The sequence below is a fragment of the Hetaerina americana genome, unplaced genomic scaffold (genome assembly GCF_022747635.1).
Source record: "Hetaerina americana unplaced genomic scaffold, ioHetAmer1.1.p SCAF_10, whole genome shotgun sequence".
Classification (NCBI taxonomy): domain Eukaryota; kingdom Metazoa; phylum Arthropoda; class Insecta; order Odonata; family Calopterygidae; genus Hetaerina; species Hetaerina americana.
In genome coordinates, this window is record NW_027286070.1 from 3,933,775 (window position 1) to 3,961,623 (window position 27,849).

General features: G+C 37.6%; 2 protein-coding genes across 2 annotated transcripts; both read left to right on the forward strand.

Moving 5' to 3' along the window:
* Positions 1–285: 285 nt before the first annotated feature.
* Positions 286–18,628, forward strand: LOC139699571 (peptidylprolyl isomerase domain and WD repeat-containing protein 1). The gene is made up of 13 exons (XM_071598193.1): positions 286–545; positions 670–772; positions 855–1,051; positions 1,139–1,226; positions 5,787–5,892; positions 7,438–7,665; positions 9,218–9,336; positions 11,770–11,962; positions 13,537–13,673; positions 15,190–15,287; positions 16,551–16,739; positions 17,387–17,538; positions 18,485–18,628. Exons 1-13 carry the CDS (start codon positions 440–442, stop codon positions 18,626–18,628), a joined length of 1,860 nt encoding a protein of 619 aa, XP_071454294.1. The 5' UTR covers positions 286–439.
* A 3,669-nt stretch (positions 18,629–22,297) lies between these two features.
* Jra (Jun-related antigen) lies at positions 22,298–26,067 on the forward strand. Its single transcript, XM_071598198.1, has 2 exons — positions 22,298–22,904; positions 23,502–26,067. Exons 1-2 carry the CDS (start codon positions 22,576–22,578, stop codon positions 24,124–24,126), a joined length of 954 nt encoding a protein of 317 aa, XP_071454299.1. The 5' UTR covers positions 22,298–22,575; the 3' UTR covers positions 24,127–26,067.
* Positions 26,068–27,849: the final 1,782 nt, after the last annotated feature.

A 27,849-nucleotide genomic window follows, 5' to 3' on the forward strand; every position in this document is an offset into this window, starting at 1 on the left:
TATTTTTTCGATGGTGAAAGTACACATGCATCAAGCATATGTAAACTTATTCATGCTACCAAAAGCTGTTTCATTTTCAAGTGCCTTTAGTTTAAAATTTCCAAATTACACTAGGGAGCGAAGTAATTGATCCAAGTTCTTCTTAAGTTTACAAAAATAATCCACCCCATTTTCATAAAATAATTTAAATTGAAGATTCGGTAGTTTGTCCGTCTGGTTTGTGTAGTAAATATATCGCTAACAGCGTATGAATTCGATTTATTCGATCTATCGTGGGACTTTCAAGTGAAAATGTTGTGATTTTGAGTGGAAGTGTATGAGATCCGAAGTGGTTTTGAATATTATTTTGGAATGTTGCTTGATAGACTATCCTGATTCTACCGTCATCCTTTAAGGCTAATATCGTGTTATATAATATAAAATTGAAAGGGTTTGAAAAATGTCTGAAGAGAGGAAACGTGCGTTGGAAGAAAGCGGTGGGAGTTCTTCAGACGAATGGGTCGGACCGTCTCCAGCTCTGGCAGCTCAACCCAAGAAAAGAAAAGGTAGATAGTTGACTGATAATTTGAGAAAAGGCTCGTGTATGATAAATGGGCTGAGCCTTTTTACCAATGGTTTATCATTTTTTTAGTTCCATAGAACATTGAGATTTCAATCGTTTCCTTTCAGTTCTTAAATACGAAAAGCTGTACCTTGAAAACCTTCCGCTGGCTGAAACATACGAGAAAAGTTACATGCATCGCGATATAGTAACACATTTAGCGGTAACAAAGTAAGTCAAAATTATTTAAATGCTTGTATCCTTGATTGTCAGCATGAACAAAGTTATAATTTATACTTTGCTGGGTTTGCAGGACAGATTTCGTTGTTACAGGTAGCAGTGATGGACATGTAAAGTTTTGGAAGAAAATGGAGGAGTCAATCGAATTTGTGAAGCACTTTAGGAGTCATTTGGGATCAATCCAAGATTTATCTGCTAATTATGGCGGGTCGCTCTTGGTGACGATATCAAATGACAAGTCTTTGAAAGTTTTTGATGTCATAAACTTCGGTTAGTATTGTTAATATTTGAACATTTTTGTTTGTACTGAAATTCGGATAGAGTTATTTAAATATCCAAAATCGTTATTCTTTTAAGACATGATAAACATGATGAAGCTCGATTACATCCCAAGATGTGCGGAGTGGATCCACTGCCCAGGCGATGCCATTTCTGCAGTAGCAGTGTGAGTTTAAATATATGCTATGTAGTGAATAGTAGATGAATAGTCATCCAAATCGGGTGTTCCATTAATTAAGAAAAAATCCTGCGCAGTTCACATTCGAATACACTTTATTTTTTATTCACCAACAAGTGTTATATCGCCAGTTTTGGATTGGGTACTTAGTACTAGTTTTAAATTGTATTGGCTGTATGGAATTGACTTAAATAATTATGAATGTTGATGCGGCTGAGTGGCGCATTTGACTAAATTGGTTATTATAATTATTTATAATCGCCTGACAATAAGGATACAATACAACGATATGTCAGTTGTGCATGTTATATGGTTAATATATGAGAAATCACAAACTATGCAGAAACAGGTAAAAATTGCATCAAGCTACTCAATATTTAAAAATTTATAACAGGTCGCACTACTAACTTTTGAAATATTCTTTCTCATGATAGAAAATTAGTTTCCGGTGATCCATAATTTTCACTTTAAAACTACCAAAATTTTCAATTTATTTCAATTATTGAGTTCATTATTAAATAATATTATGTCCATTTCCTTGGGCCCATCTTTTAAAGCTTTGGTTCTTACATCTTTGTAATGTATATTGCTAATACCTCTTCTGTAATGACCTCTCTCATCACGGTATAGTGTGAAGTAGTCCTCATTTCTTTTAACATTGGTAGTTAGGCTTAGAATATGTATACAAGCTGGAGGAGGAAGTAATTTAAGGTCCTTGAAAATTGGCAGGAATGGAGATTCATATGGTTTCTCAGAGACAATCCCCACAGCCCCTTTTTTTTGCAGATTAAACACATTCTGTGATAAGTAAGAATGTCCCCAAAAGGAATACTGTAGATAACATATGAATAGAATTCACCATGTAGAATACCTAATCTGATTTTGGTATTCATCTATGGAGACATCACCACCTTCTTATGGTAACATTTCCTCTAATGTGATGCAGTTATCCTGTCAGACTTCTAATACTCAATGCTTACAATGCGCAATAGAAGGGATCAGTCACAACCGGCCTCATTGAACATAGGCTGGGCCATTCCCTATGAGGAATCCTTGCCAGGTCAAGAATTAAACATGATCATATGCCACGGCATCTCTTGCAGTGTCTTGGAATTTGCCAAAGGCAAAACACCCTTAGTGTTTAAATTTGGCTTTAGCCTCTTGGACTGTGGTGCATCGCGCACGACTATGAATGCCTGTGACAACATCTTGTTCCCTTAAAGCCCCCAAAATTTCGGAGTGTAAGAAGACACCTAGATAGCTTAACAGGCTAAAGTACTCGGTCGGACATCGAGGGACCGGAGTACGAATTCCGGTCAAGGCAAATGATTTTTACCCTCTGAAATTGTTGCATTGACTTACTCATAAGTCGTGGAGGAAAATGGCTTTGATATGTCCATTTTCTACCACAAACAAATGATATAGAGAAAAACTCAGAGATGGGACCAATTAAAGTAACCAATATCCCCTTCCATGGGGAACCTAAGGAGAGAGAATTGCAAGTCATCATAAAGAATTATATCCAAATAAGTTTTGGGTGTGAAAACTAAACATCCAGCCCAGTAAGAATAAAAGGCTCTACCGTTTTTGAAGGGGTGTGCACAGCCTCCTGCAACTGTGAGAAATCTTCAACAAAGCAGACAGGCCAATGTAAACTCGAGAAACTTGATTAGTCAAAAAATACGATTATGAACAGCTGTTGGTAATTACAGGGTACAACTGCAAGACATGACTTTTTGAAGACTGACAAATCTTGGCCGGAGTAAACATCACTCCTTTGAAACTCATTATAAAAACAAAGGGACTAAAATTGCCCCCAACCATTATTAGTAACAGATTGTCCAATTCACGGTCTGTAAATAAGTAATATTAAAATTTCCGAAACAATCACAATACTAACAGCTATTGAATGTGAGATTGGTATTAACCAATCAGAGACCAGCAGCTGAGTGGTCACCTTGACATCTCTGAATTAAATTATCTCTGCTTTTCGAATGAATGAATCGAATGTGTTCTTCAGCCTGGTCTGAGGGTGCTTGTATCGTTGTAGGTGAAGTATTGCTGCCAGAGAATGCAAAAATGGAGGAATCTTAGAATTCAATAATTAACATTCCTTGCACGCCATTGCAAGATACTGAAAATCAAGTTTCAGATATGTGACTTATTCAATGAAGCATGAATATGCATTTTTGTTTGAATAATTTAATCTTGTTACATTGTTTGCCTACTGTGTAATGTTATGTGACTCCAGTATTCCATCAGTAGCAGCCGTTATTTAAAATTTTCAGTTTGCCAATACCTTCTTTTGATAATGAAAAAACATGTCCGCCAAAGTATTTTTTCAAAATGGGAGACCAGGAAGTGTTATTTACGGATAGGCCTGGAATATTGTGAAGATGAGGACACACTTCAATTTGACTTTCACAAGATATTGTGCAACAATATTTACGATATGCAGCCTTGAACTATCATGTTACACAATCCAGCTCGTTGCTTAGCAATGTGGCCTTGGAGAATTTTCAGAACATCTCTCTGTTACTCTTTATTCACCGTTTCGTGTACTGGTACAACATGCTGATAAACCATTCCCTGATAATAAAAAATTATGACCGTACCCTTTTCCCTGCACCTGTTTCCTGTGCTTTTAGGTATTGATAATGATGGAGATTTTCATGCAGAGCTTTGCTGTTTGCTCTCAGCATCAAACTAATGTAGCCAAGTTCCATCTGAATTGATAACCTTAGAAAGAAACTCCTTGTAGTTAAAAAGATCTTCCTGTAAAATCAACGTTAGCTGCAAACCCTCCTGCTCGTGGGTGTTCCATTGTTTGGGCATATCAGTTTCGGAACCAAAGGGGATCGAGATGGTACGGGGGCTAACGTGTACTGGCTTCCCACCCAGAGGGCTTGGGTTCAAATCCCGGTGGTGTTGAATATTTTTCAGAGGTATCTCAATCCCTACTTGAGGTGCTTTGTGGAGGGCACTTTGAGGGAGTACGCCGTCTGTCGGATGGGACGTTAAGCTGCGGACCCCTTGGCACCTTTCGTAAAGAGCAGGCTAATGCTGATGCCAGGTTTCTCTCCACCCTCCATCCTTTCGTGTCCATTTCCTATGGTGCAATTGACTTCAGCTGTCGGTCGCCTCCCCAAAATACTACTACTGCTCAGAAACTTAAAACAGTTCTGACAGTACTCGAAACATTAATCATTATTGGATGATGTTCTCCCAACCAGTTTGGCTGCAGCTGTGTTGATATGTACTTTGGTAAGAGTTATGGGTTTTGAATTTGATTGGGTCCACTCTTTAAATCATCTTATAGTTGTGCTATTTGGAAGAACACACTATCGATAAGCTTCCTGTAGCAATAGGTGCGTAGACCTTTGCTAGAGATTTGTTCAGGTGAAAGCAAAATTTCAGCTCAGAGTATTGCAAGTTGCATGATACCTCCATAATTGCAATCTGTGAACTGAACATGTTTCAACTTGCGATAGCTGTTACTGATGCAATACTGGAGTCAAATCATGAAACTTGTACTGCATAACCATTAACTTAACAATGTAACAAAATAGAATGTTAGCACAATAATTTATGAGGAAATCCTTTAGTTAAATCATATATAGTCCTGTATAATAAAACCATTTACTGTGGTAGTGGGAATTCACTCATGTCATGCAAGATGTAGTAATGAGTGGTATCTACTGAAAATACTTACTTAAGAATAAAATAAATGAAAGGCAAGATAAACCCTGTTTTCTTTCCATGTGATAAAAGGCTTTCATGGCATATACTGTGTGTGTTGTCTTCACAGGCTAAGTGAGGTGGTCATGTGCTGATGTTTCAGTGGTTGACCCTGCCATTGAAACATTGGCAGCTTTGCATACCACCAGATTACCTAACTAGGTGGTAGATGGGGAGGATTCCATGTTAGAGAGGGCATGGCTGCCATAGGTCTAGTAGTGTTTACGTTAGATGACCCCGATAAGAAATTTAGGCAAAGAAATAGTAAAGAGGAAGTAAAAATAGAAGTTTTTGTCTGAGAATTGCCAATAAATATTCTGCATTATTTCCTATGCTGTGCAATAAATCTGGAATTAAGGATGTGCTTCAATAATAAAGAGATGAGAAAAACTTTTGGATTTGTATGGAACACAGTGGTGAAACATTCATAGAATCCTGTACATTATTTTTCAAATCCAGTTAGTGAAAGAACCATCCAGTTAACCTAAAGATGTAACTTATTGGTACTTGAAAAACTTTATTTGAAAAAATGCTCATTTTCCCTTTATATTCACCTGAATATAAAGAGAGAAACAACTGGGAAATGAAATAATGTTTGTGTAATGAAATGGAGGGTTCTTAAGTAATGTAATATCAAAGTCAATATGCAGTACTATGCAGTACATATCTGACAAATGAAAGCAGGACATTAATTCATTTATGATTAAATTGATTTTTGGCTCTTGGTCTTATCGTATTGTCTTATTTTTTTAACTTTTCTTTTGCCTTCAGGAAATTATCTACTCTACTATTATACTTGATTTATTCCAGGTCTGATGCTGATTCAAGTAAAATCTATGTTTACGATGGACAAGGAGCTAATGTGCCTCTTCATGTATTTGAAAAACTTCACACAAAACCTGTGGTCATAATGAAGGTCAGGAACTATCTAGTTTATTCATCTGTGCTCTTAATTAAATTGAATCGCAGTAGTTTTGTGGTGCAGCATTGACTTCTCCTGAATCTTTGGTCATCCAGCTCTCTTGAATCTTTGCGTATCAAGTCCTAATGGTAGAATTTTTTTAACTAATGTGAGGGTACTGTCCAAGTTCTATTAATGATGGCCTGAATCTACCCTGGCAGAAATTTGAGATCTTGATTGTATTCTGTCGAAGTTTAATTTGTAAATAGTAATTGCTGGACTTGATTTGAACATTAGATTGAGTCCCAGAACCAAGAACTGCCTAATAATTGCTTACATGTGAAAATAGTTTGATCATTTTTGCTATTTCTGAGTTAACTAGTAAGCCTTACTGTTTTTAGACAATAGTGCTTCTACGCAGGAAAAAATTGAACGCAAGTAAGGATTACTACTATATATATCTGATCATCATGGAGTCACAATTTGAATTGAAAAATTAAAGTATAGTAGTTTATTAGGAAGATTATTTTCAACTGCATACTTTTTTGGATGAGGCGAATGACAGCTGCTGGTTTACTTAGTTATTTATTACAAAATTTTATGCATGCATTACATGCAAGATTGTACATGGAAAATGGCGCATGTGATAAAAACTGTATATTGTTTAAAACTTATGCACTAAACATATTTTATTCGCTGAGTTTGGTTAAACTTCTCTATAAATACATTTAAAAAGCAATAGGATTGCATGGATTGTTTCTGCAATGACACAGTCCATGCAATTACTTAAGTTTACTCCATTTTATTTTTGCAAAATTGTTCCTATGTTTCAATGACAAAAATTAGTTTTAAAATATTATAAAAGTTATGGTAAGCCATTGCAATAAAGGAAGATATACCCTCAACTTTACTCTCAATTATCATAAACAATACAACCTAGGTATAATCTACCGCTTTAAATTGATGATCTTGGGTGTTCTGGTAAGAAATAAGTTTTGGCACTTGAGTGTTTGAAGTGATATGTCTGTATTTCATGGAAAAGTCAAATTTATATAAATAATGTTTAGTTAGATCTTAAATGTTTTTATACTAAGCCATAAAAGTATGGCAGAATTCTCAAATGCTGTTTCAGAAGACAAATGTTTGAGCAAGGGTAGACCCAGAAAAATTCATGAGATATCTGTGAGTTCAAAATATTTAAATAATTACTAAAATTGATGGTTTGCAATATTTTGTCAAATTCTCTATTTACTATTTAGTTTTAGATCATTAATATCAAGTTTCTCTTGGTGATTGACCAGTACAGTTTGGGGACCTTACTTTAGGGTATGCCTTCCACAATTTTCTAATGAAAGATGTGTCATCGACTGAAAAATGCTTTCATGTACAATAGTATTTACCCAGAAATAATGGGAGGATCTACTCAGTGCACATCTTGACTTTGATTCAAATGGATTTCTCTGTAAGCCCTGAGGAAAATTGATTTTCTTGAAGTTGATGCTTATGTTTTACAGTGAAGGAGATTGTAACTGTTGCTATCACTTCCTTTTCTCCTTTCAGTACAATGCCCCCATGGAGACTTGTATCTCTGTGGACAGAGCTGGGATCCTGGAGTACTGGACTGGTCCAAAGACTGAATATTCCTTTCCTAAAGTGAACACCGTCGTTAAATTCAACTCTAAGTTGGACACAGACTTGTTTGAATTTTTACGTTCCAAGTCTCTCCCATCAGGCCTAGCATTTTCTCCAGATGGACTGCTTTTTGCAACCATTTCCACTGACAGGAAGGTAAAACGACATTTAAGATGCATGCAATGTCAGCAAAAACGCTGTAAGCTGCATCGATAGCAGATATGTAAGAGAATAGTGTATTGTTTATAAGGAAAAGTCTGACCGAGCAAGTCAAGGATAAATATGAAAGGGTGTGGGACAACAAAAGAAGTGGAGAAAGTTGCATGTTATAACCTGGTAACAGATTTTTTGATCGTGTATACCCTGAAAATGGAAGGCTCAGGAAGTTAAGAGATGGATATCATCAATATCTCAGTTGATCATGTTTGCATTTTGTCATGACTAACATACCTGGTGAAAATATCATCTCCATCAATTTTCTAAAGTAACTTGGCCATACCATTAGATTTGGTTCTGAAAGCTTTTTTAAATTAAACCTTTTCTATGTACGAGGGTCATCCGGAAAGTAGTACCCGTTCGTGAAATAAAGACACAAAAGTAAATATTAACAAACATAAAAAATTTTATTTGAAAGAGGATACTTTAAACTACTTCTCAACATAATCTCCAAGCAAATTAAGGCATTTGTCATAACGTGTGACAAGTTTCTGTATTCCTGCTGCATAGTCCTTCGCCGCCAGCTCATTGAGATACGCGAGGGACCCATCTTGCACAAATTTTTGCATAATGCAGATGGTGTTTAACAATTTCATGAACAATTGTTCGAGAAACATTGGGAAAATGCTCACAGATGTCATCAATTGTGACGCGCCGATCGTTCCTCACGAATTCGTCAACTGAGCTCACCAGTTGGTCTGTAATGACAGACGGTCTCCCCGAACGCTCATCGTCGTGTGTGTTCCCCCTCCCCATGTTGAAGTTGCGACACCACCGCCGAACAGACGACTCGTCCATTACATTGTCTCCATACACCTCCTTTAATTGGCGATGAATATCACATGGGCGAACGTTTCTTGCATTGAGGAATTTAATCACTGCCCTCACTTCACAACTGGCGGCGTTCTCAATTTTTTAAACATTGTAAACAATCACAGAAACAACACAGGCAATGCTAGCGTCACGCAACTTGGCTCAGAGAAGGCAGACAAGCCACTGAAGCTATCTGACCTCGTCCAGCGGCTACTCGCGTCGTCAGCACTTCATGCGGCACGAACGGGTACTACTTTCCGGATGACCCTCGTATATGATAGTTTTTTATCGGTGTCTTGTGTTTTTCAATCCTCTTGCATTAAATTCCAACTCCAAGCAGTTATTTTTATTTGAAATGTAATCCATGTTCCACAATACATCATGTGAGACAGTTGATTTTATATAGAAAACCCTTTTTCATTTTGGTCCACACCCTCTTTGCATTCAAATGCGTATTTGTTGAATATATTTTGTTATAATATGCCAATTTTATTTTATCATCTGCAAAATTGTTTAACTTTTTTATTTTGTTCAAATGCTTATTTGTCAGCTTTATTATAATAAGTCTTTAGTTATGAGAACTGAGACTTGCTTAATACATTACCTGATACTCAATATGTGCATTAGAGAACATTTGATTGAGACCAAGGAAATTCATATTGATCTGTTTTCCTCACAGGTGCGAGTATTTAAATTTCAGACTGGAAAGCTGACCAGGGTTTTGGATGAGACTCTTCAAAGGTTTTCCGAACTTCAACAGGCACACCAGCAACTCCCTAACATGGAATTTGGGCGAAGGTATGTGAGAAATTCTGCCTGTCTTTTAGAAAAAATGATCTTTTTCCATTTTTTCAATTTTTGGAAAATAAACACTTCATCTCTTTCTGCATTAATATGTGCGGAAACAAAGCAGATGGGAAGGACCACCATTTTTAAGGAAAAGGAACCACACTTGGGAAATAAATGTATTCAGCTCTCTTCTTATAATGGAATAAGTTGGTGTTGGCAAGACTCAACCACTTTTATTTAGTGTTTTTCCCCCCCAATTTCACTTCCAATAGAGATTTGGTCAAGCAAAAAATCTACCTTAACTTCTTATTCCTACAAAGACGTTTTATTGATAAAATTTGTTATCCATTAATGTGGTTGAATGTAAAAATAATGACAGTAGTCTCAGGTAAAAGAGATAGATTCAGATATTTTTATTCTTACATGAAGATTCAATGTAAATAATGAAATGGATTTTAGTAATATTATCTTAATGTTGTGTGGGAGAGAGATTACAACTTGTACATAAGGCTTAATTTCATATAAATGTCTGCTTGGCTAGAGATGATCAATATTAATGCCAATAAAATGTAAAGATAAGCAAGTATTGCTTTTACCACAAAAAGATAACCTCAGCTCACTTGATTTTGGTTTGTTATTGCCATTACTTGATTGCTGGAGTTCCACGGTCAGAAATTATTCAGCAGGTGTCAAAGGAACAATGGCCTTGTGGGATTATATCTCTATTTCAGATCCCAGGCCAAGGAGTGATAGAAGCCATCAAAACCAAAGGGAGCCATCAAAATTATTAAAAGTAGTGCTAAAGGAAAAATCAACCATTCCACTCTTTCTTAAATCCAATCCGATCCAATAAGCTACTCCCTAATCAGTTATTCATTCCCAGCTGGTCACTTTGATTTAAATTTCACTGCACCCCCAACTCATCACCTGTGTCAAACCATGATCCATCTGATAATGGCCTCCCTAATTCTTTATTCATTGTTCTCTGCACAGAATCTGATCTGAAAACATACTATCAAACTTAGTCATAGACAAAGTGTTGGTGCTGATAACATTCCTGGTGATCATATCTTTTCCTGTTGTGACTTAAAAAAAGGTCCCATTTTATTTTTAATTGTTTGGTCTTGGTCCACGGTGTTTTTTCCACGAATATTGAAAATAGTCCCTAATATCTGTTTTCAATGTATGCATGTTGTTTATAATTGATATGCCTGTCTATACAAATACAGGGTGGTGCAGAATGGGCTCCATGATTTTATGGGTGGATTGTAAAAAAACCAACCAATATAATTGAAAAAAAAGGTTTTTATTTCTGAAAACTGCATCCAATGCTATTTTATTTTTATTAGGTTTTGAAAATTATTTCATCCCGGTAACGACCTTGGTGAGCGATGTGCATGTTGAGTCATTCAAAAAAGTTTTCAAAAACTCTTCTATGCATATCTTGCATTATTCCAGCGATGACATCTGTAATTGTCTCCTTAAGAGCTTCTTAAGTCCTTGGTCAAACTTTGTATAAACCTCAGGTTTCAGATATCCCCACAGTAACAGTTGAACCCGAGATTCAAAAAAGTAAGGCCCAATAATGCCTATGGAGGACACAGTGCACCAAATTGTCACTTTGGGGCTACGAAGAGGTCTTGGGTGAAGTTTGTGAAGGTTGCCAGTTGCCCAGTAACAAAAATTTTGCTTAGCCGGAGAGGTGAAAATAGGCTTCATCGCTGGACCACATAAGAGTGTCGGGTTGCACAGAGGTTAAGATTGCATTGCAAGCACATGTACGTTTCACCCAGTCTTCTGAACTCAATTCTTGAACAACCATCATCTTGTAAGGGTGTAAGGGAAGGTCATAGTGTAAAATTCACCTTACCATTCTGGGTGATATTCCAAGAGCAACAGCATGTTTCCACACAGAGCGCGATGGAGACTGTGAAATGGATGCTCTCACTGCCACGATGTTTTAAGGTGTCTGCTACAGTTAGAGGTCATCCAGGTTGTTTTCTAGGAAGTGCATATTGTGTCGCCCGTACACTGGTAATCAATTTCCTAATGGTTTTAGCCTAAGGAACCCTGTCATGATTTGTCGAACCTTACTGCCTACGAAAAGCCCTCAACGTCATCACCACACTGTCATTCTTTTTAAGAACGTTTTTTATGACAAAGCATGGATGCTCACCAGACCACTGCATGGTGACTTCTGAAAATGTCGTCATTTCCCCCAGCTAATGCCACTATTCACACTCCGCTAATTCACCTACACGCTTGCCATTGATTTTTTCAAACTAGGTAGTCCATTCTACCCCACTCTGTTTAATGTATTTTTACCCATTACTATGGTCTGTGGGCAAATAAAAATTATTATTATCTTATTCATTTTTGGAAATGCGACCTTTTATTTTATTTGTAGGCTCTTGGACAGTATTATCTATTTGGTTGTTTCAGAATGGCTGTGGAGCGAGACCTTGAAAAGTGGGATGCATGTGACTTGGGGAACATCATCTTTGACGAGAGTGGGCACTTCTTGTTATACGCCACGATGCTCGGGGTGAAGGTGGTCAACTTGACCACCAATCGGTGTGCACGCATTCTCGGGAAGGTGGAAAACCTTAGGCTCCTGCGACTTGCACTGTTTCAGGTAAAAATCATAAATTAAGGGCATTGAAAGTCAGTATTTTCAATTTAATAATTACTTAAGGGAAATTTGTTTGTGAGATTGGTGAGAAATCTAAGTAAAATTATAACTTTTGTGTAATATGTGGAAAATATATGAGAAAATTATGCTGATTGTGTGAAAGTCTCCCTGGCATGTTTCAGTATACCTTTCCTCATGAATTCTATTAGATACTCATGTGAAATATGGGTTTTTTGTTATTTATTAATGACCTACCGTTAATAAATAAAAATGATCAAATCATTAATTATGTTGTATTTGCTGATGATTCATTCTTTATAATTTCTGACGAAAGTATTCAAAGGCTTCTGGTTAAAACTCAGGTTATAGACAGTGTTTGGAACTGGTGTCGTGACATTTTAAATTAAATTGAAAAAAGACACAGATCCTTGCATTTATAATCGGGCAATATTGCAAGGGGATATTAATTGAAATCTTAAAAATGAAAGATATTTGTGCATTCAACACTAAGTTCCTAGGTCTATATGTTCAACAAACTGGTGGGTGTAATATTCATGTTAACAATCTGTGTTCTAAATTGCACACTCTGATGTACACTATTCAGTTCCTACATAACACAGTGTCTCTAATAGAATTAAAACTTGTATTATTGAAATTTTTTATCCAGGGCATCATATGGAATAGTGTTCTGGGGATCATCTGTGTGCATGTTGCATAAAATTTCTTAATTAAAAAAAATAGTTATTCAATGTGTTCTTAGTGCTGTTTATAGGACACCGTGTAGGCCCTTATTCAAATAAATTAAATGTTCTTATTATTCCATCTGTGTATATATTTGCCATGTCTGTCTTCATAAAAAATAATATCCATCTCTTTTGCATAACTAGTGATATTCACTCTTATTCAACCAGAAATTATCACAACATTGACAAAAGTTACCATGAATCGGCAATTTCATTTAGAAGTCCAATGGCAATGAGTGTAAGAATTCATTAACAATTGCCAAAAGCTATCAAAACAAGTGATAATTGGTGCAATATCAAATTGAAACTCAGGAAACTCCTTCTAATAAAGTGTTGTTATTCATTGCATGAATTTTTAAATGACAAGCAGTTACAATGCATTCTGTGTTTATTACACATTTTAATGCATATGCTCTATTTTAAGCATGTTCATGGTGTCAAAATGTAATTGTATTTTGTACTTTTCTTTGTATTTGATGACTCCTATACTTATATGATATGTATGGTCAGTGGACAATAAAATATTATTATTATCATTTTAAATGAAAAATGTGATGAATGGAAAAAGTGATAAGTTCACGAGGAAAAAGTTCCATTTCACATGTATTTTATGTAGTTGATCAATGAAAATCATATTTGTTTTCCACCATGGTGCACAGCAGACACCGGCATGGAATTAAGCCTTTCGTCAGTCAGCATTAAGCAAGTGCATGCTAAAACCATTATTCCCATAGCTCTTCCTCTGTTGGCATCCTTGCCTTATCCTCAGCCTGTATGATCACTTGGCCCTAATGCAATTTTTAATTCATTATTTTGGTTCCTGCTTCCTCCCAGGGACGAGGACGGAAATCAAAGGCTGCGGTGACAGTTGAAATGGAAGCCTCAGAGAACCCAACAATTGATTCAGTCAGGCCTGATCCTACACTATTCTGCACAGCTTTCAAGAAAAATAGATTCTACATGTTCACGAGGTAACTGTTGAAAGGATATTCTTTTGTATTAGATCATATTTTTCAAAATCTTCTCTAATTCCTACTTAAGTGTAAAAACAGTAAATGTTTCTGAATTCATCTGAAGGAGATATTTGAATGTGAATTAAGTAAGTATATCTACCTTGTATGAATAATTATTTTATTCTCATGGTTTATCAATGCATACTTAATTTTCATTCTCCTTGTTAGATTTGAAAAAATGCTTTCATTTAGCTGTAGATTAAAAGAAGATTAAAGATGAATAACACAAGAGGTTAATATCTACAATTATTCAATGTCTATTATTCTGCTATTTTATTACCGTTAATACTTTCTCCATTTGATAAAATACCTTCCCATTTTGAAAATAATGGTTATTGATGTTACCTTTCAGTAGCTCTAAATAAAAATCCAAACCTGTTTTTGCTCCTTGGAAACTACCAAGCTATGATGCTGTTCATAAAAATATTTGCTACTGTCGTGTATTTTTGTTTAATCTGCCTTAATCTTTCAGAATGTTTCCCGTTTACCCATATCTTTTTTATGCCCGAGTCAGATGTTGTTTTTCATTAAACCCTGACAATGTTGGAGCATAGCTACTTCCAAAAAAATATAATTTTCAATGGTATTTATTTCAACTGTTGTTGAAGCCATTAATATATTTTTAATCACCTAAGAGATAATATGTTTTATTACTTACCAAAATTGATGTTTAATTGAGTATATCGTCTTAAAATAACTTTTAAATGCCACAGTAGGTTAATATATTTTTCAGTATTATTTTCCTTTCTATTTCATTTCATATGTAAGTTAATTTGTATTGTTATACTTTGTTAAATACTTCCTTCTTCCCAAATGTGCCCACAAAGAGTATGACCTTAGGGTTAATCCTTTTTGTTTGTATTTCACCATACGTGGGTTCCCCTTACACCAAGATGGCAAACATGAATACTCACGGTGCAATAAGACACTTAGGCACCTCTGGTCCTTTTAGTCTAGGACAGTTACCCATTTCTCCTGGTGTCAATCGTGGTTTGATAATGGAAACATCTAATAACCAATATGTATTTGGTATTTTGGAAGATTGTTCTGATGCTGTTGTTTCAGTCAGCTAGGTGATCACTTTAACTCAGCCTGGCGTCATCCCATACTGCCAAAGGACCAGTGAGACTTCTATCATCCTACCCCCATTGATAATCACCTAGCCAACCAAAATGTGTAATGGTATTGGAGTTGTCTTCCAAAATGACTGTTGGATTTTTTTCATTATGAACTTGAGAGCAAACAGCACACTCAATTGCTCCATCATTAGCTGTGGTTTCAAGATGATGCCGGGCCTTGGCATAGGGGGCACTAGAAGAATAATGATGGGGGATGCTGGGTCAAGCCCCACTTGTGTCTGCGCTTCCATGGCACATGCCATTGGCAGGTGTTACAGTGTCTATCATGACCATGCCTCCCCTATATTCACGTGTGCGCAATTAAAATGTCTTCCTCTCTATTCTAAATGTTATAGGCGTGAGCCTGATGATGCGAAGAGTGTGGATGCTGAGCGTGACGTGTTCAATGAGAAGCCATCCAAGGAGGACATCATTGCAGCGACGGAAGCATCTGGTCAGTGTTTTTTTTGGTTTGGATGGGGAACTAGTGTGTTTTTCTGCCGTTTATGCCTCTGTGCTCTTGGTTTTGTATGTGGAATTAGTGAATATCAGTGGTCTCCAGAAGGTGAAATAACTTCTCCCTAGATGTGTTGTCTCCCTGCTCAAAGAACTTATAAGGCAGTCTTTCCCTAATATTTTGGATCATCCTCCAGCTGTCGGCATCTGAAAAATTTTGGTGCTTCCCCCTACACAATCGTCAAAAAAGTATATCATAAATAAGTAAGTTCAAATAAAAATGGAGCATAGTTAAAACTATTTCATGTGACTTGCTTCAATGAATATAAAATTAACTAAAATATTGTGATGAGTTGATGAAGACAATGTCATTTTCCTGCATAGTATCAAATCTTCCCAGTGTGATGTATTTGCCCTAAAAGGGGAAACTGCCCTGAAGAGTCTTCTTTACGTAAATTTCCCTTAAAATCTGAATATCCTCTGAAATTCCCGGAACTGGAATATCGTATGGGAAATTTTGGCATAGGAGAGACCACTTAAAGAGGCTGCCAGAGCCAGGAGATGATGCCCTCGCCCCATTGGAGTGGAGACAACTCATGATCAGGGAGTTCTTATAGCAGCAGGTGATTTCCTACTGAATAGTCTGGGTTTGTTTCGGAAGGCTACAAGACTTTTGCCATGAAATCACATTCAAGGGTAGATCCCTCTACCGAGCCGACTGGTTGGACCCCCATTCACTGCTCCGTTGAGGCTAAAGCAAGCCAGTCATGATACTTATTGTACGGACCCTGTAAATGTGGAAGCTCAAACTCCACTTGTTGACATTCACTACTGACTACTACTGTTGTTTTTACCTTGGATGGTCAGGGTGATAAGATCTTTAGATGTGTGGTTGTAGATATCTTTTGTAAAACTAGTAGCTTTACATACAAACTTTAGTCTGACCTTAATATCTAAAAACACTGAAATGAATGTGAATGACGGCTCTAAGACTTAAAAGATAGTGGCTTATAGGCACAGTGTGTGCACTGGATCAGTGATTAAGGTCCTTTGAAGTACCTGTTCCATCATTGTATATAATTCCATATAGATATTTTCATGAGAATTTCAGACTCATAAAATGGCATGCATTGCACATGGACATGGACAAAACCAACCAATGCTTCGGCAAAACCAACCAATGCCGAAGCATTGGTTGGTTTTGTCCATGTTTGATATGCATTCCCCTTCACTTTCACGTCTTCTCATTTGCTTTGACCAGGGGCTCAGCGATTGTATGATTCAGCGATCCTTCACACAGCCATGGGAGACATCCATGTGAAGCTCTTCCCAAAAGAGTGCCCAAGATCCGTTGAGAACTTCTGCACTCACTCCAGGAATGGTTACTACAATGGGCACATATTCCACCGAGTCATCAAGGGCTTCATGATTCAGACTGGAGATCCAACAGGTGCGGGGAAATGTGTTGGTGCACGGAAAGCAGCATCTGTGCACCTCAAAGTGGTTCATTCCGCTGTGACTATCAATTTCAGGACAAACTTCTGAGCGTTGAAGCCCTGAATTGTTTAGTTGGATGATTATTCATGCTCCTTAATTTTTTATGATAGTTAATAGGAATATTTTTTTGGACTTGATTTTTTGACTGATGTTTTTTCTCTATTTTTGCAATGAATTCAGATAGCATCATGCATTAGCATGAGCATACAAAACTTTAAAATTAAATTACATAATATTCTTATGTAAATTTTTATTGATTTTCACAGATGCATGGAATTTGCAGTGTTGCTGTTTTCAAATATGAGTTTTTTCTGTTATCACAATTACTTTGCTGCTTAAAACCTATAAATGTTTTTTTAGTCAGATTCATTTCTTAATTTTTACATGAGGAAAATATTGATGTGCAAGTGTAGAATGCATTTAAAACTGCAGTATTCTCGAGGGGTACAGTGACGATAAAACATGCTTCTGATTGATGATTTAATGATCCAATATTTGCCTATTGAACTAATGATCTCAATGCAAATATCTATTATGTATTTTGTGCGCATTTGAAGCTGTACTATTTGAGATGTAATAGGTGGTGTGATTGTTTCCCAGGAACGGGGACAGGAGGGGAGAGCATATGGGGAGGAGAGTATGAGGATGAGTTCCACCCATCACTGCGGCATGACAGGCCGTACACTGTGAGCATGGCCAATGCCGGAGCGAACACCAATGGGAGCCAGTTCTTCATTACAGTTATACCTACAGTAAGTTTCTCTAGAGCTGTTCTTCATGCCAGGGGTGGTTGCCTCTTGTATTTACATGATAATTTCTTTTTTAATTTCATATTATGAGAACGAGCATTTCTCTTGCGATTAGTGTGGTATTTACAGGTTGCGGCAGTTAAATTTGGACAAATGAAACTTTTGTTTAAAAGCAAATTGTGTTTAATTGAGTCTATATGTTCCATTTTGGTGTTCCCAATGCAGTAGGCTTTCGGTAGGGAATTGCTCTTTTTCCAGAAATTTATCAAAAAGCACTTTGTTAAGTTTAATTCTAATTGCAAAGTGTCACACCGTTATTGCATAGCATCTTTCTGAAATGATATTTCTTACAAACTACTAGAATGCCTCTCATTCAAACACCTAACTTTACTTATCTTGTAAAAGGCCATTGGTAGAGGGGTAAGGCATTGGATTGACAAGCAACAGTTCTGCAAGTACATATTAATCTTGCACTGGTAAAAGTTGAATTAAATTTATGCTAATAAATTTATTCTCTTTTGAGTGTTGAAAGTACTATATTTATAACATGATAAAGAGAAATAGTTTCCACAAATAAAGTAGCATCTACAGATAAGTGTTTCATTGCCCTGTTGCATGGTAGTGAATACAGAAAAGCAGTTGGGCTGGTCTTGGAGAAAGAAAGTCAGGGTTTGAATGGGAGGAATTCATATGATTTTAGTTACAGCTCATGAAAGGCTGGACTTCTCGTTGATATAGTGAGTACCCATCTATATAAGTGAGAAAATTGGATGACAATTTTGTTATTCTTATCATCTGCTTATGAATAGAGGAAGGCTTCTTGGTCTGACATAAGAAAATGTAAATACAAGATATTAGAACCACAGGCCATATAAAAATGCACGTTATGATAAAAATTCCTGTTATTACACTATTGCCTAACTTTACATGTAACCTTCTTCTTTTTCAGCCATGGTTGGACAACAAGCACACTGTGTTCGGACGAGTGGTTAGGGGAATGGAAGTCGTGCAAAATATTAGCAATGTTAAGTGTAACCCAAAAACAGACAAACCTTATGATGATATACAGATTGTTAGCATAAGTGTAAAATAAATATTTAAAAATATATTTGAATCATATTTCTCGTAGACAATGAAGAAACCTGTTTAGGCTGCTTTTTTCATCGCCTACGTGTTATCGCAGGGGAACTTAGAGCCACTGTTTTGATATCAACATAATGCATTTAATAATAATAAACCATCCCTGGATTTTATGGTCTATGGCGCTTCACATAGAGTTAATTTGATGTTTTCTTTTAATTCCAAGTATTTAAGCACCTCAATGCCCAGACGAATGCTCTTATGTTACACAGATGAAAAAGTATAAATGTCGGGAGTGTGCACAAATGAAAGTGTAATTATGGGGATATTAACTAAAACCATTTGTAAGGGGGGGGATTGGGATGGTGCGGTGGATAACATACACGCTTCCCACCCATAGTGGCTGGGTTCAAATCCTGGAGACAAAAAATATTTTTCAGCAGAATCCTGATCCCAACTTGAGGTCCTTTGAGGAGAGCACTTTGAGTGAGTGTGACGTCACTCGGCAGGGACATTAAACTGCGGACTCCTTGGCGCCCTTCCACAAGAGTACGCTAATGCCCACGCCGGGTTTCTCTCCACCCTTCCTTTCCCAACCATCCCTAATGGCGCAAATGGCCTTAGCTGTCGGTACCCCCGCATAAAAACTACCATTACATTTATAAGAGGATTGAGATGGTGTGGCGGCTAACTTATAGGCTTCCCACCGAGGGTGGCCGGGTTCAAATCCTGGAGACGAAAAATATTTTTCAGTGGTATCCCTATCCGTACTTGAGGTGCTTTGTGGAGAGCACGTTGAACTGTATGCCGTCCGTCGGATGGGATGTTAAGCTGCGGACTCCTTGGCACCTTTCGTTAAGAGTAGGCGAATACCGTCGCCGGGTTTCTCTCCACCAGTCTTATTTTCCCGTCCATCCCTGTTGCCGCAAATGACCTTAGCTGTCGGTCGCTTCCCCTAAATCTACTACTACCATTTCTAAGTATAGGCGGCCTTACCATGAATTAGTTGGGGAAAAAAATTTTTCAAACAGAAGAACGGATGACATTTACTAAAGAATGTCTAAATCTTTCATGCCATTGGGATTGGGAAAATGAGAAAGCCATATACTACCACAATCATTAACTCGTACAGCCGTCATAAACATTACCGTCAAATTGTGCGATGAAGACTCTGCAGGAAACACTAATGTAACGTTTGATTGGCAAACAAAATATTCAGTTACCAAAACCTCAATTCAGTTTGACAAATCCCTTGGGAAATTAAAACGCGCACAACCACAACTTCGAATTTTCAACAAATATCGGCATTACTAGAAATGGTGGGCATTGGTCATGTAGACATCTTAGAGGGGAAATTTGTACATTAAACCTGTAATAATATTTTTCTAAACCCACACTTGACAATGAATCATCCTTGAGAATATTAAACAAAGAAAATAATAGCATTAAGAGGAAATATGGCATAAAACCGCCATTTTGGAAATTACCTTCGCCATCTATTATGTATTATGAGAAAGACCTAACCAGTGCGCGCGACGAAATATTTTCAAAATGGAATTTACTTGGAATCTAATGCGATAACTGAAGGTGTCTTTATTTCGGATGAATATGACCATTTCACTGTAAGTATTTGGAAATCTCATGAATCGATTAACTACTGTAGTACTTCACGGTTTTAGCCCATAAAATTAGGCGAAATATCAAATCTATCTTAAGATTTCAATGTCATTGTAACCCTTTACCTCCTAGATTGCAAGAATGGAACGATTTAATTTTAGCTTCTTTGCAGGGCATAATAGCTTCATTAAAAATAAGTGGGCTGCATCTACAAGATGAGAACGCAAGAAGTTTGGGAAAACCTTCTTAAACAAGTAACTGAAGATTTTATCGTTTCTGGAATTGCTGTTGCAAAGGTACAATTACTTGTCAAAAGCACAACGCTTAACTTATTTAAAAGTACATTCAAGTTTAACTAAATCACGAAAAGATATAATTATACTTGTATTATGGCATAGTGGTTGTGAATTTCGATCGACTGTTTTTGAAGATTCATCATCGTTGATTCCAACTAGTTGATTGAGACTGTATCTTAGTGGATTGCATTTTTAGTTGAAATAATTCTTTCGTATTTCTTATTTGATTTATTAGCGAATTTTAACTCTTGATTTCTCTAGGTTTAATTTAATCTACATATAAAAATACAACAATGCTTCCAACAAATGCAATTTAATGTTATTTACTAACCAAGGAAGTGGTACAATGTTCTACTAACACTTCAGAAATTAATAAAACTGTAAACATATTAAGTAGAGCTGATAATGTATTTATTTAAGACATTTTATTTATTAACGATCGATCAATTTTTAATTATGTGCTGATTTTAAATCTAATAATTCATCGATTGTGGTAGTATACCATTGCAGTTAATTATGTATCCATGTAGCAAGGGAATACTAACTACGAATATTTCGGCACAAAACTAAAATGTTCGATAATTTGCAATTCACGTTATCAGTAGGAGTTTGTAATTTGATTAAACGAAAAATGCACGGACTTGCGTTTCTAATTATCGTGCTTGTTTAGCGTTACCTAGTTGTAACAGGTAATGGAAATTATTTACATTTCAGTGTAGGTAATGTGAAAAATTATGTGATCGATATGGTAGCAGTCATTGATGTATAAAATTTGTGAAGAAACTGGCCTAATATAATTTATTATTTCCTTTTATTGAACAGTTTTTATGATAAGTGTCAATGGTTTGGAATGAGCACGTTTCGCGCGTCGATCGTCATTAGTTTCTGAATATTTTGAATGAAGGTAGTTCTGTATCTTCTCGCCTTATGGCGGTACTGTTTTGGAACACACTCTATGTGTCTCAAGTCTGTGTTATAAACTTTCGGTGGTAACAGCTGAAGGTGGAAATGGGAACACGCAAGTTTTCGTAAACGGATGCTCGAGAAGTAAATAAAATTTTAGTGAGTCATCTTTGTTGATGGAAGTTTTGAAAGCTTATAGAAAATTCAACTATTACTAGAGTTGATTGGATGGCTACCAAACCATTCGATTCCCTTGATAAAAATGAATTAAAAAGTTAACTCCTCAAAATGATCAAATTATCCATTAACATTATGACCATATACTTTTATGATAATTGGCGTTGCAAATCACTGCCTTAGAAATTTAAAATAGGCATTTTGGTGAGCTAATAGAATTATTATTAAATTATACTACACAATTAATTAACCATCATTATTCGAAGCTACTAAGTGAGCGCAAATTCAATGTTTTTCCTCATCTTCTACTTGTTTTGTGAAACGCTGTTTACAATTTTCATTTACAGCTACTTTTGTGGGAACGATTGTTCCATACCATCTCAACTGAGCGTTTGATAAATATTTTCTACTGCCGGGTTTGTAGTTCTATAACGTTATTTTCATTTGATTTAGCATGGAGTAAAAACTTCTCCTCTTCCTTAGAATCGACCTACCCAACAAAGCATGACGACATCCTCCTCCCCTCATTCCGCCAATCGAATTCGTGGAATCGGCCACTCTGAGAAAGAACGTCATTTCTAGCCAATGGGAAAGGAGAAATGTGACGACATGGCTAAAAATAGCCTCACTGAGTCACGAGATAAAAGAGAGGGGGCTCGTTGGCGAGAGAGACATTCGTTCAGGCAAGTCGTTGGAGTAAGGTTGTCGAGGGAGAGTGGCGTTGTGTTTCGACGGCGAGTGTAGTGTGTGGACGTGTTATCGTCGATCGATCGGTTTCGTGGTGCCGGTTGTGCGTCGGCCGTAGTAATACATAGTGGTGAATCACATCAGCGTGGACGGTCGAAAGCAGTTTCCCGAGCAGATATTTGAACAACGCGACTACTTTGTTGCGGATTCCTAACTTTTTAAACGTTGCTTGGATTCGGACGTAGCTACCAAGAGGGGCCAAACTCCTCTGAGCCATTGGATGGTGCTGCATAGCATGGAACCAACGTTTTACGACGATCAGTATTTCACCAACTTCGGCCTTAAGAGCGAGGACGGCGTCGTCATGGGAGAGCACGTGACGCAATTGAAGAAGAGTATGACCCTGGATCTCAAGGGTCAGCAACGGGCGGGGCGCGGGAGTTTCGCCCAAGTTCCCATCCTGTCCTCTCCGGACCTCAACATGCTCAAACTAGGGTCCCCGGAGTTGGAGAAGCTTATAATCGCCCAGCAGAACGGCCTTGTTACCACCACCCCGACGCCCACAACGCAGATCTTATTTCCGCGCACGGTTACCGAAGAACAAGAGAGGTAAGCTTGAAATTTTTAATGCAACAAAATCAAGTGGCTATTTTTAGCATTAAATCCCGTGAGAATCTTCAAGTACCCTACCAAGGGTTGCTTTTAGTAATTTTTCATATCTTAAGACAATTAATATATCATACGTCAAAGTAATTCGATTTTCAAGGCGAAATAAGATAAATAACAGCCATGCTTAGTGTAAAGTTTGAAGGATTGTTTTACCGAAGGTTTGATTTTTCGTTTATATCAGTTTTCAGTGTGTGCGTAATGTAAAGGTCTACACACATTCATGTCCGTTGATACCATAACGTGCAGGGAAAAGTTAGGATGCTGCGAGTTTATGCGTTTTCTTTGGCTCTCAATTTCTTTTTGGGAAGTTACTAGAAGAGGAAACAATACTACTTGGATCTATGTATTCACTTAGATATTCAAAATGCTGTTTAAATTGAATGTCGTCCGATGAACGTGTGTCCTTGGTGGGGTACGTGACATTCAATAGGAATACTATGTTTTCTGACAGTTTTGAGTGCCACTTCTTTGAATTTAAAATTTAAGAAGTTTCTCGAGGCAACTGATTAATATTCGTGGAAATGTTTGTCTCCTTAGGTACGCCCGCGGCTTCGTGGATGCCCTCAATGAGCTCCACCACAGTGACTCCAGTCAGATGAGCGGCGCGCAGCAGAGGATGGACGCCGTGGACTCAGACAGTGAGGATTCGTCCAACGACGGCACCTCGCCCTCCTCCTCCCCCGCCTCCTCCGTCACGTACACCAACCTGGAGCCGCATGGCACCTCTGCTGGCGGGTTCCATCACCACCACCACGGGCTGACGGGTGGAGGGCACGCGGCCGTCTACGCCCCCTCCGCTGTCGTCGTGGTCAAGGACGAGCCACAGACGGTCCCGGCGTCGGTGGGCGGCGGGGGGGTGTCGTCGGCGTCGTCCTCACCCGCCCAGTTGTCCACCTCCGTGTCACCCATCGACATGGAATGCCAGGAGAGAATCAAGCTGGAGAGGAAGCGGCAAAGAAACAGGATAGCCGCTTCCAAATGCCGTAGGCGGAAGCTGGAGAGGATCGCGAGGCTCGAGGATAAGGTGAGGCTGTTGAAGGGCGAGAATTCTGAGCTGAGCGGCGTTGTGAACAGGCTGAAGGAGCAGGTGTGCGCCCTGAAGGAGCAAGTGATGGACCACGTGCACTCCGGGTGTCAGATCATGGTCTCCTCACACTTCTGAAGAGAGGATGCCGTGCCGTGTGTGCCATGTTGTTTCAATGCCGCTCGCCAATAGCGAGCTTCTCGCGTTGTTAAATATTCTGACACGCCTTCCGGGGAAGTGTGGATTAATTTTTTGAGGATTCCCCTACTCAAAGGGAGATACGGGAGAGAAGTCCGCCATCACCTTGGTGCAATTCTCCGTTTTCTTTCATCGGGGGCCCTTCTCTCTAACCTGCAAGTCTTGGTGATAAAAGAGTTGCGGGCGGTCGCCATCTTGTCGAAGGCTTGTTGATGTTTGCCGAGTTAGGTCGGGGGAGGGGGACGTTGAGGGGAATAGTGGAAGAGGGGGTGGTGGAATAAGCCACAGATGTGCTATCCATCTGTTTCCGTCATCCAAATGACTTTTTGTCACACGCGAGACAGCAACTTTCTGTGGATAGGGTTATTTAGCAAGGCGGAAGGTTTCGATTATATTTTCTCCTCTCATGTGGACGAGTGAATGCCATTTAGCGCAGATACTTCCCATGATTATCATAAAATTGATAATGAAAAAAGTAAGATTGGTCTTTACCTGTAGCGTAATTGTTAATAAGATGATAAGATAACTGTTATCGGCCTCGTTTGCATCTTGATATATGCGAAAATGAATAATTGAATGCTCAACTCTTTCGCAGTAGGGGACGTGACATCTTCTACTAAAGGTTCAAACTCATTCTTTAGCAATACACTGACGTTTAACGGCAATGTTCACATTGGCTTTGCGATAAAGTATTTTGGATTTATTTAGGATGCAGGAACCCGCTGCATATATTTGCCGGTGTGAGCGCGTTCGCCGTCCCAGTTTTCCACTAAAGGGAGAGAATGCTGTAATTTATTGTGGTCGTTGAAATGAAATCATCGTCGCCGACACTATGAGGCGCGTTTGAAGAGGGGGAGGGGCCGATTAAAGAGGCGCCCTGCGTCGAGGCTAGGGGAGTTTCTCTCTCTTGCTCGCTCGACTATTCGTCGCGGGCGGGGTGGGGAGCAGTGCTGTTTGCTTCGGAGTTTGCGCAATTGCGTCCCCCACTCCCCATGCGCCCTCACCCTCGCTTACCGCCACCCCTCTCTCACGGCGAAGGCCGAAGCTCCCTCCCCATCCTCCGCTTATTTCCTGAAACGGGGCGGTGTTGTCCTCATTGGGTTTTGTGATACCAGCGTGCTGGGAGTATTAATAATATTATTTTTGGGTAATTAACAGCGGTTGAACCGACGAGACCATAATAATCTGCTGTCTTTTACTTGTATACACAGAGATTCGCTTTCTACTTTTCATATGTAAAAGTTTGAAGTACATACATCTAGTCGCAAATGTTTATTTTGAAGAATCATAATATATATTATATATTCTTAAAAATGTAAATGTTATTGTGATCCTTATATATAATGCGCATGTCGCTGTTGATAAAAGTGATAATTGAATTTTCTATGCACCAAATTATTATGTGACATAGCCTTAGCGTATTTAATGCAATAGTTTTGTAATAATTATGTATCTCAGGACATATAAAACTTTATATATCTATATATATATATTTTGTAATGGAGCTGTTGGGTCATTTTTAAGTGTCGGTGCTAGCATTTGATGCTTATTTTTCAGATTTGGGTGTGCCACCCAAGAAATTTGTATTCTCTCAAATATATTTCTTATACCGAATGTATATTGACCCAAGGATTTGTAAATACTGCTTTTTTGGTTACATTTTTTATTTGCAAGACTCACTTTGATGTTCCTAGTGAACTGGAAAGATGGGAAGTTGCAGAGATTGTCAGTTATCTTTTTTTTTACCATGAAGTATGAAATACTTTTCAGCTTCAATGAATGTTATATTTAATGATGTTGAATTATCCTGACTGTAGCTTCAATGGAATTTTTTTACGAATGACATTATTTTTCACAAATAAATTGCTATGCAAAACATGATCTCTTTGTTATTATTGACCTATTCCCATCAGGTGATCTGTAAATTCAGGTGGTATGTCTGAAATTGCATGTTTCAGTATCAAATCACATGATTCAGAAATCTTGACATACTATGAAATTTGATTATTTCAGTAGTGTGGTACTGTAATTTTAATCTTATGTTCTTCAATTCTGTAGAAGTAAGTAAAACTTGGTGTCTGTATTGATTGTTAATGTGGCTTGGAGTATGTGTAGTTACTGATCATTGCTTACCATATTTTGTGTAGCCATTTTATTGATTGGTCTTGGGAAAACCTTTTAGTAATCGTCAGTATTTTATGCATTGCCAATGTAGTCAGTTTACCTCCTCAAATTTTCATAGAACAGTGATACATTCTCCGAAAAGATATTTTAATTTGTTTTACTAGTAAAATTTGGCTCCACTTCAATTTTTCTTGACTGTGATATAAAGCAGTTCCGATAAAATTGTGAGAAATACATCTGAATGGATACTTGCCTGTCGCGGAAGAATATTTTGAAGCGTTTTTGGTTTTGTTTCTTAATCCCTGTTAAGCAAGTGAGTAGCAAATCATCCTTCTCTCGATACTATCTTGGTGCAAATTGGCTAGCAAGTCCATGTGAACTGCTTGCTGGCAAGCAGGCTATCTCATGACATTTTTTCAAAGTGGAATTAACTGGGTACCTTTAGGCGATAACTGAAGGTCTCGCTTTATTTCTTATTAATGTGACCATTTAACTGGGAATATTTGGAGATGTCATGAATTCATTAACTACTGGGGTGCTTCGCGGTTTTAGCCCATGAAATATCCATATATGCGATGTAGCTGGCATTGAATGGATCGTGACTTATTGGTAATAGAGAGGAGAGCTGTAGTTGATCGTACTATTGATTTATTTTTGCTTCAGCCATTTTTGGTAAACCTGCTACCTGAATAGTGAACTTTGTCCCCTCATTCAGTCTCCAGTTCTCTTTGGAAACTTCCATGCTTAGGCTATAGATGACTGTATTACAAAAAATGCATCATGAAGTTGTACTCCAATCTACTTAACCGAAACATAAGTGGAGTTATCTTCCCCTATAAAAGAAATAAATTAAATAATCCGTTAGTGTGAAGTGTGTGGAAGTCTAATGAGAAGTTAAAAGCATTGAAAATCATTGAGTTAATTGAATGACAATCCATTGCTTAATACAATACCTTATGTTCAAATGGCTGTTAGGTACTTCTAAATCTATGAACTTAGTACAGTCAAATAGTTAAATTCGTCATTGCATAAGCTGTTTTTTCCTTTGAAAATCATAGTGCAGTTGTACTTTCTCTGTTGATAAATAAAATCACCATTTTGTTGCTAAAGGTCATATCAATATATTGACAATTAAACTGAGGACTTTTCCTCCAAATTCGCTGGATGTATGTCAAAAAATGGATGTACGTTATCATCTCTGATATTCTTCCCGCAGGTTACACATCAAATAAGGCCACCTCAGAGTAAATGGAAACAGCATTTATTGAGGAAAGTTACCCACAGATTTCCTTTCAAGATTTCAAGAAAGTAAAGCAAGAAAAAGTCATACTATCATTGTGTCATAACCTGATCACACAATGTGCTCATGTCATTTGAAGTACCCTGTAAGCAAAAGCCAGACTAAATTCGAAAAACATGGATAAATGAAGAGACGATGAATTTTATATTAAATCAATGTAAGTTTCCCATTTTAAGATTGCATATAATTTTCTGCAAAGGAGTTAATTGATTTGGCCATGGAAAGGTGTTTTATTTTAA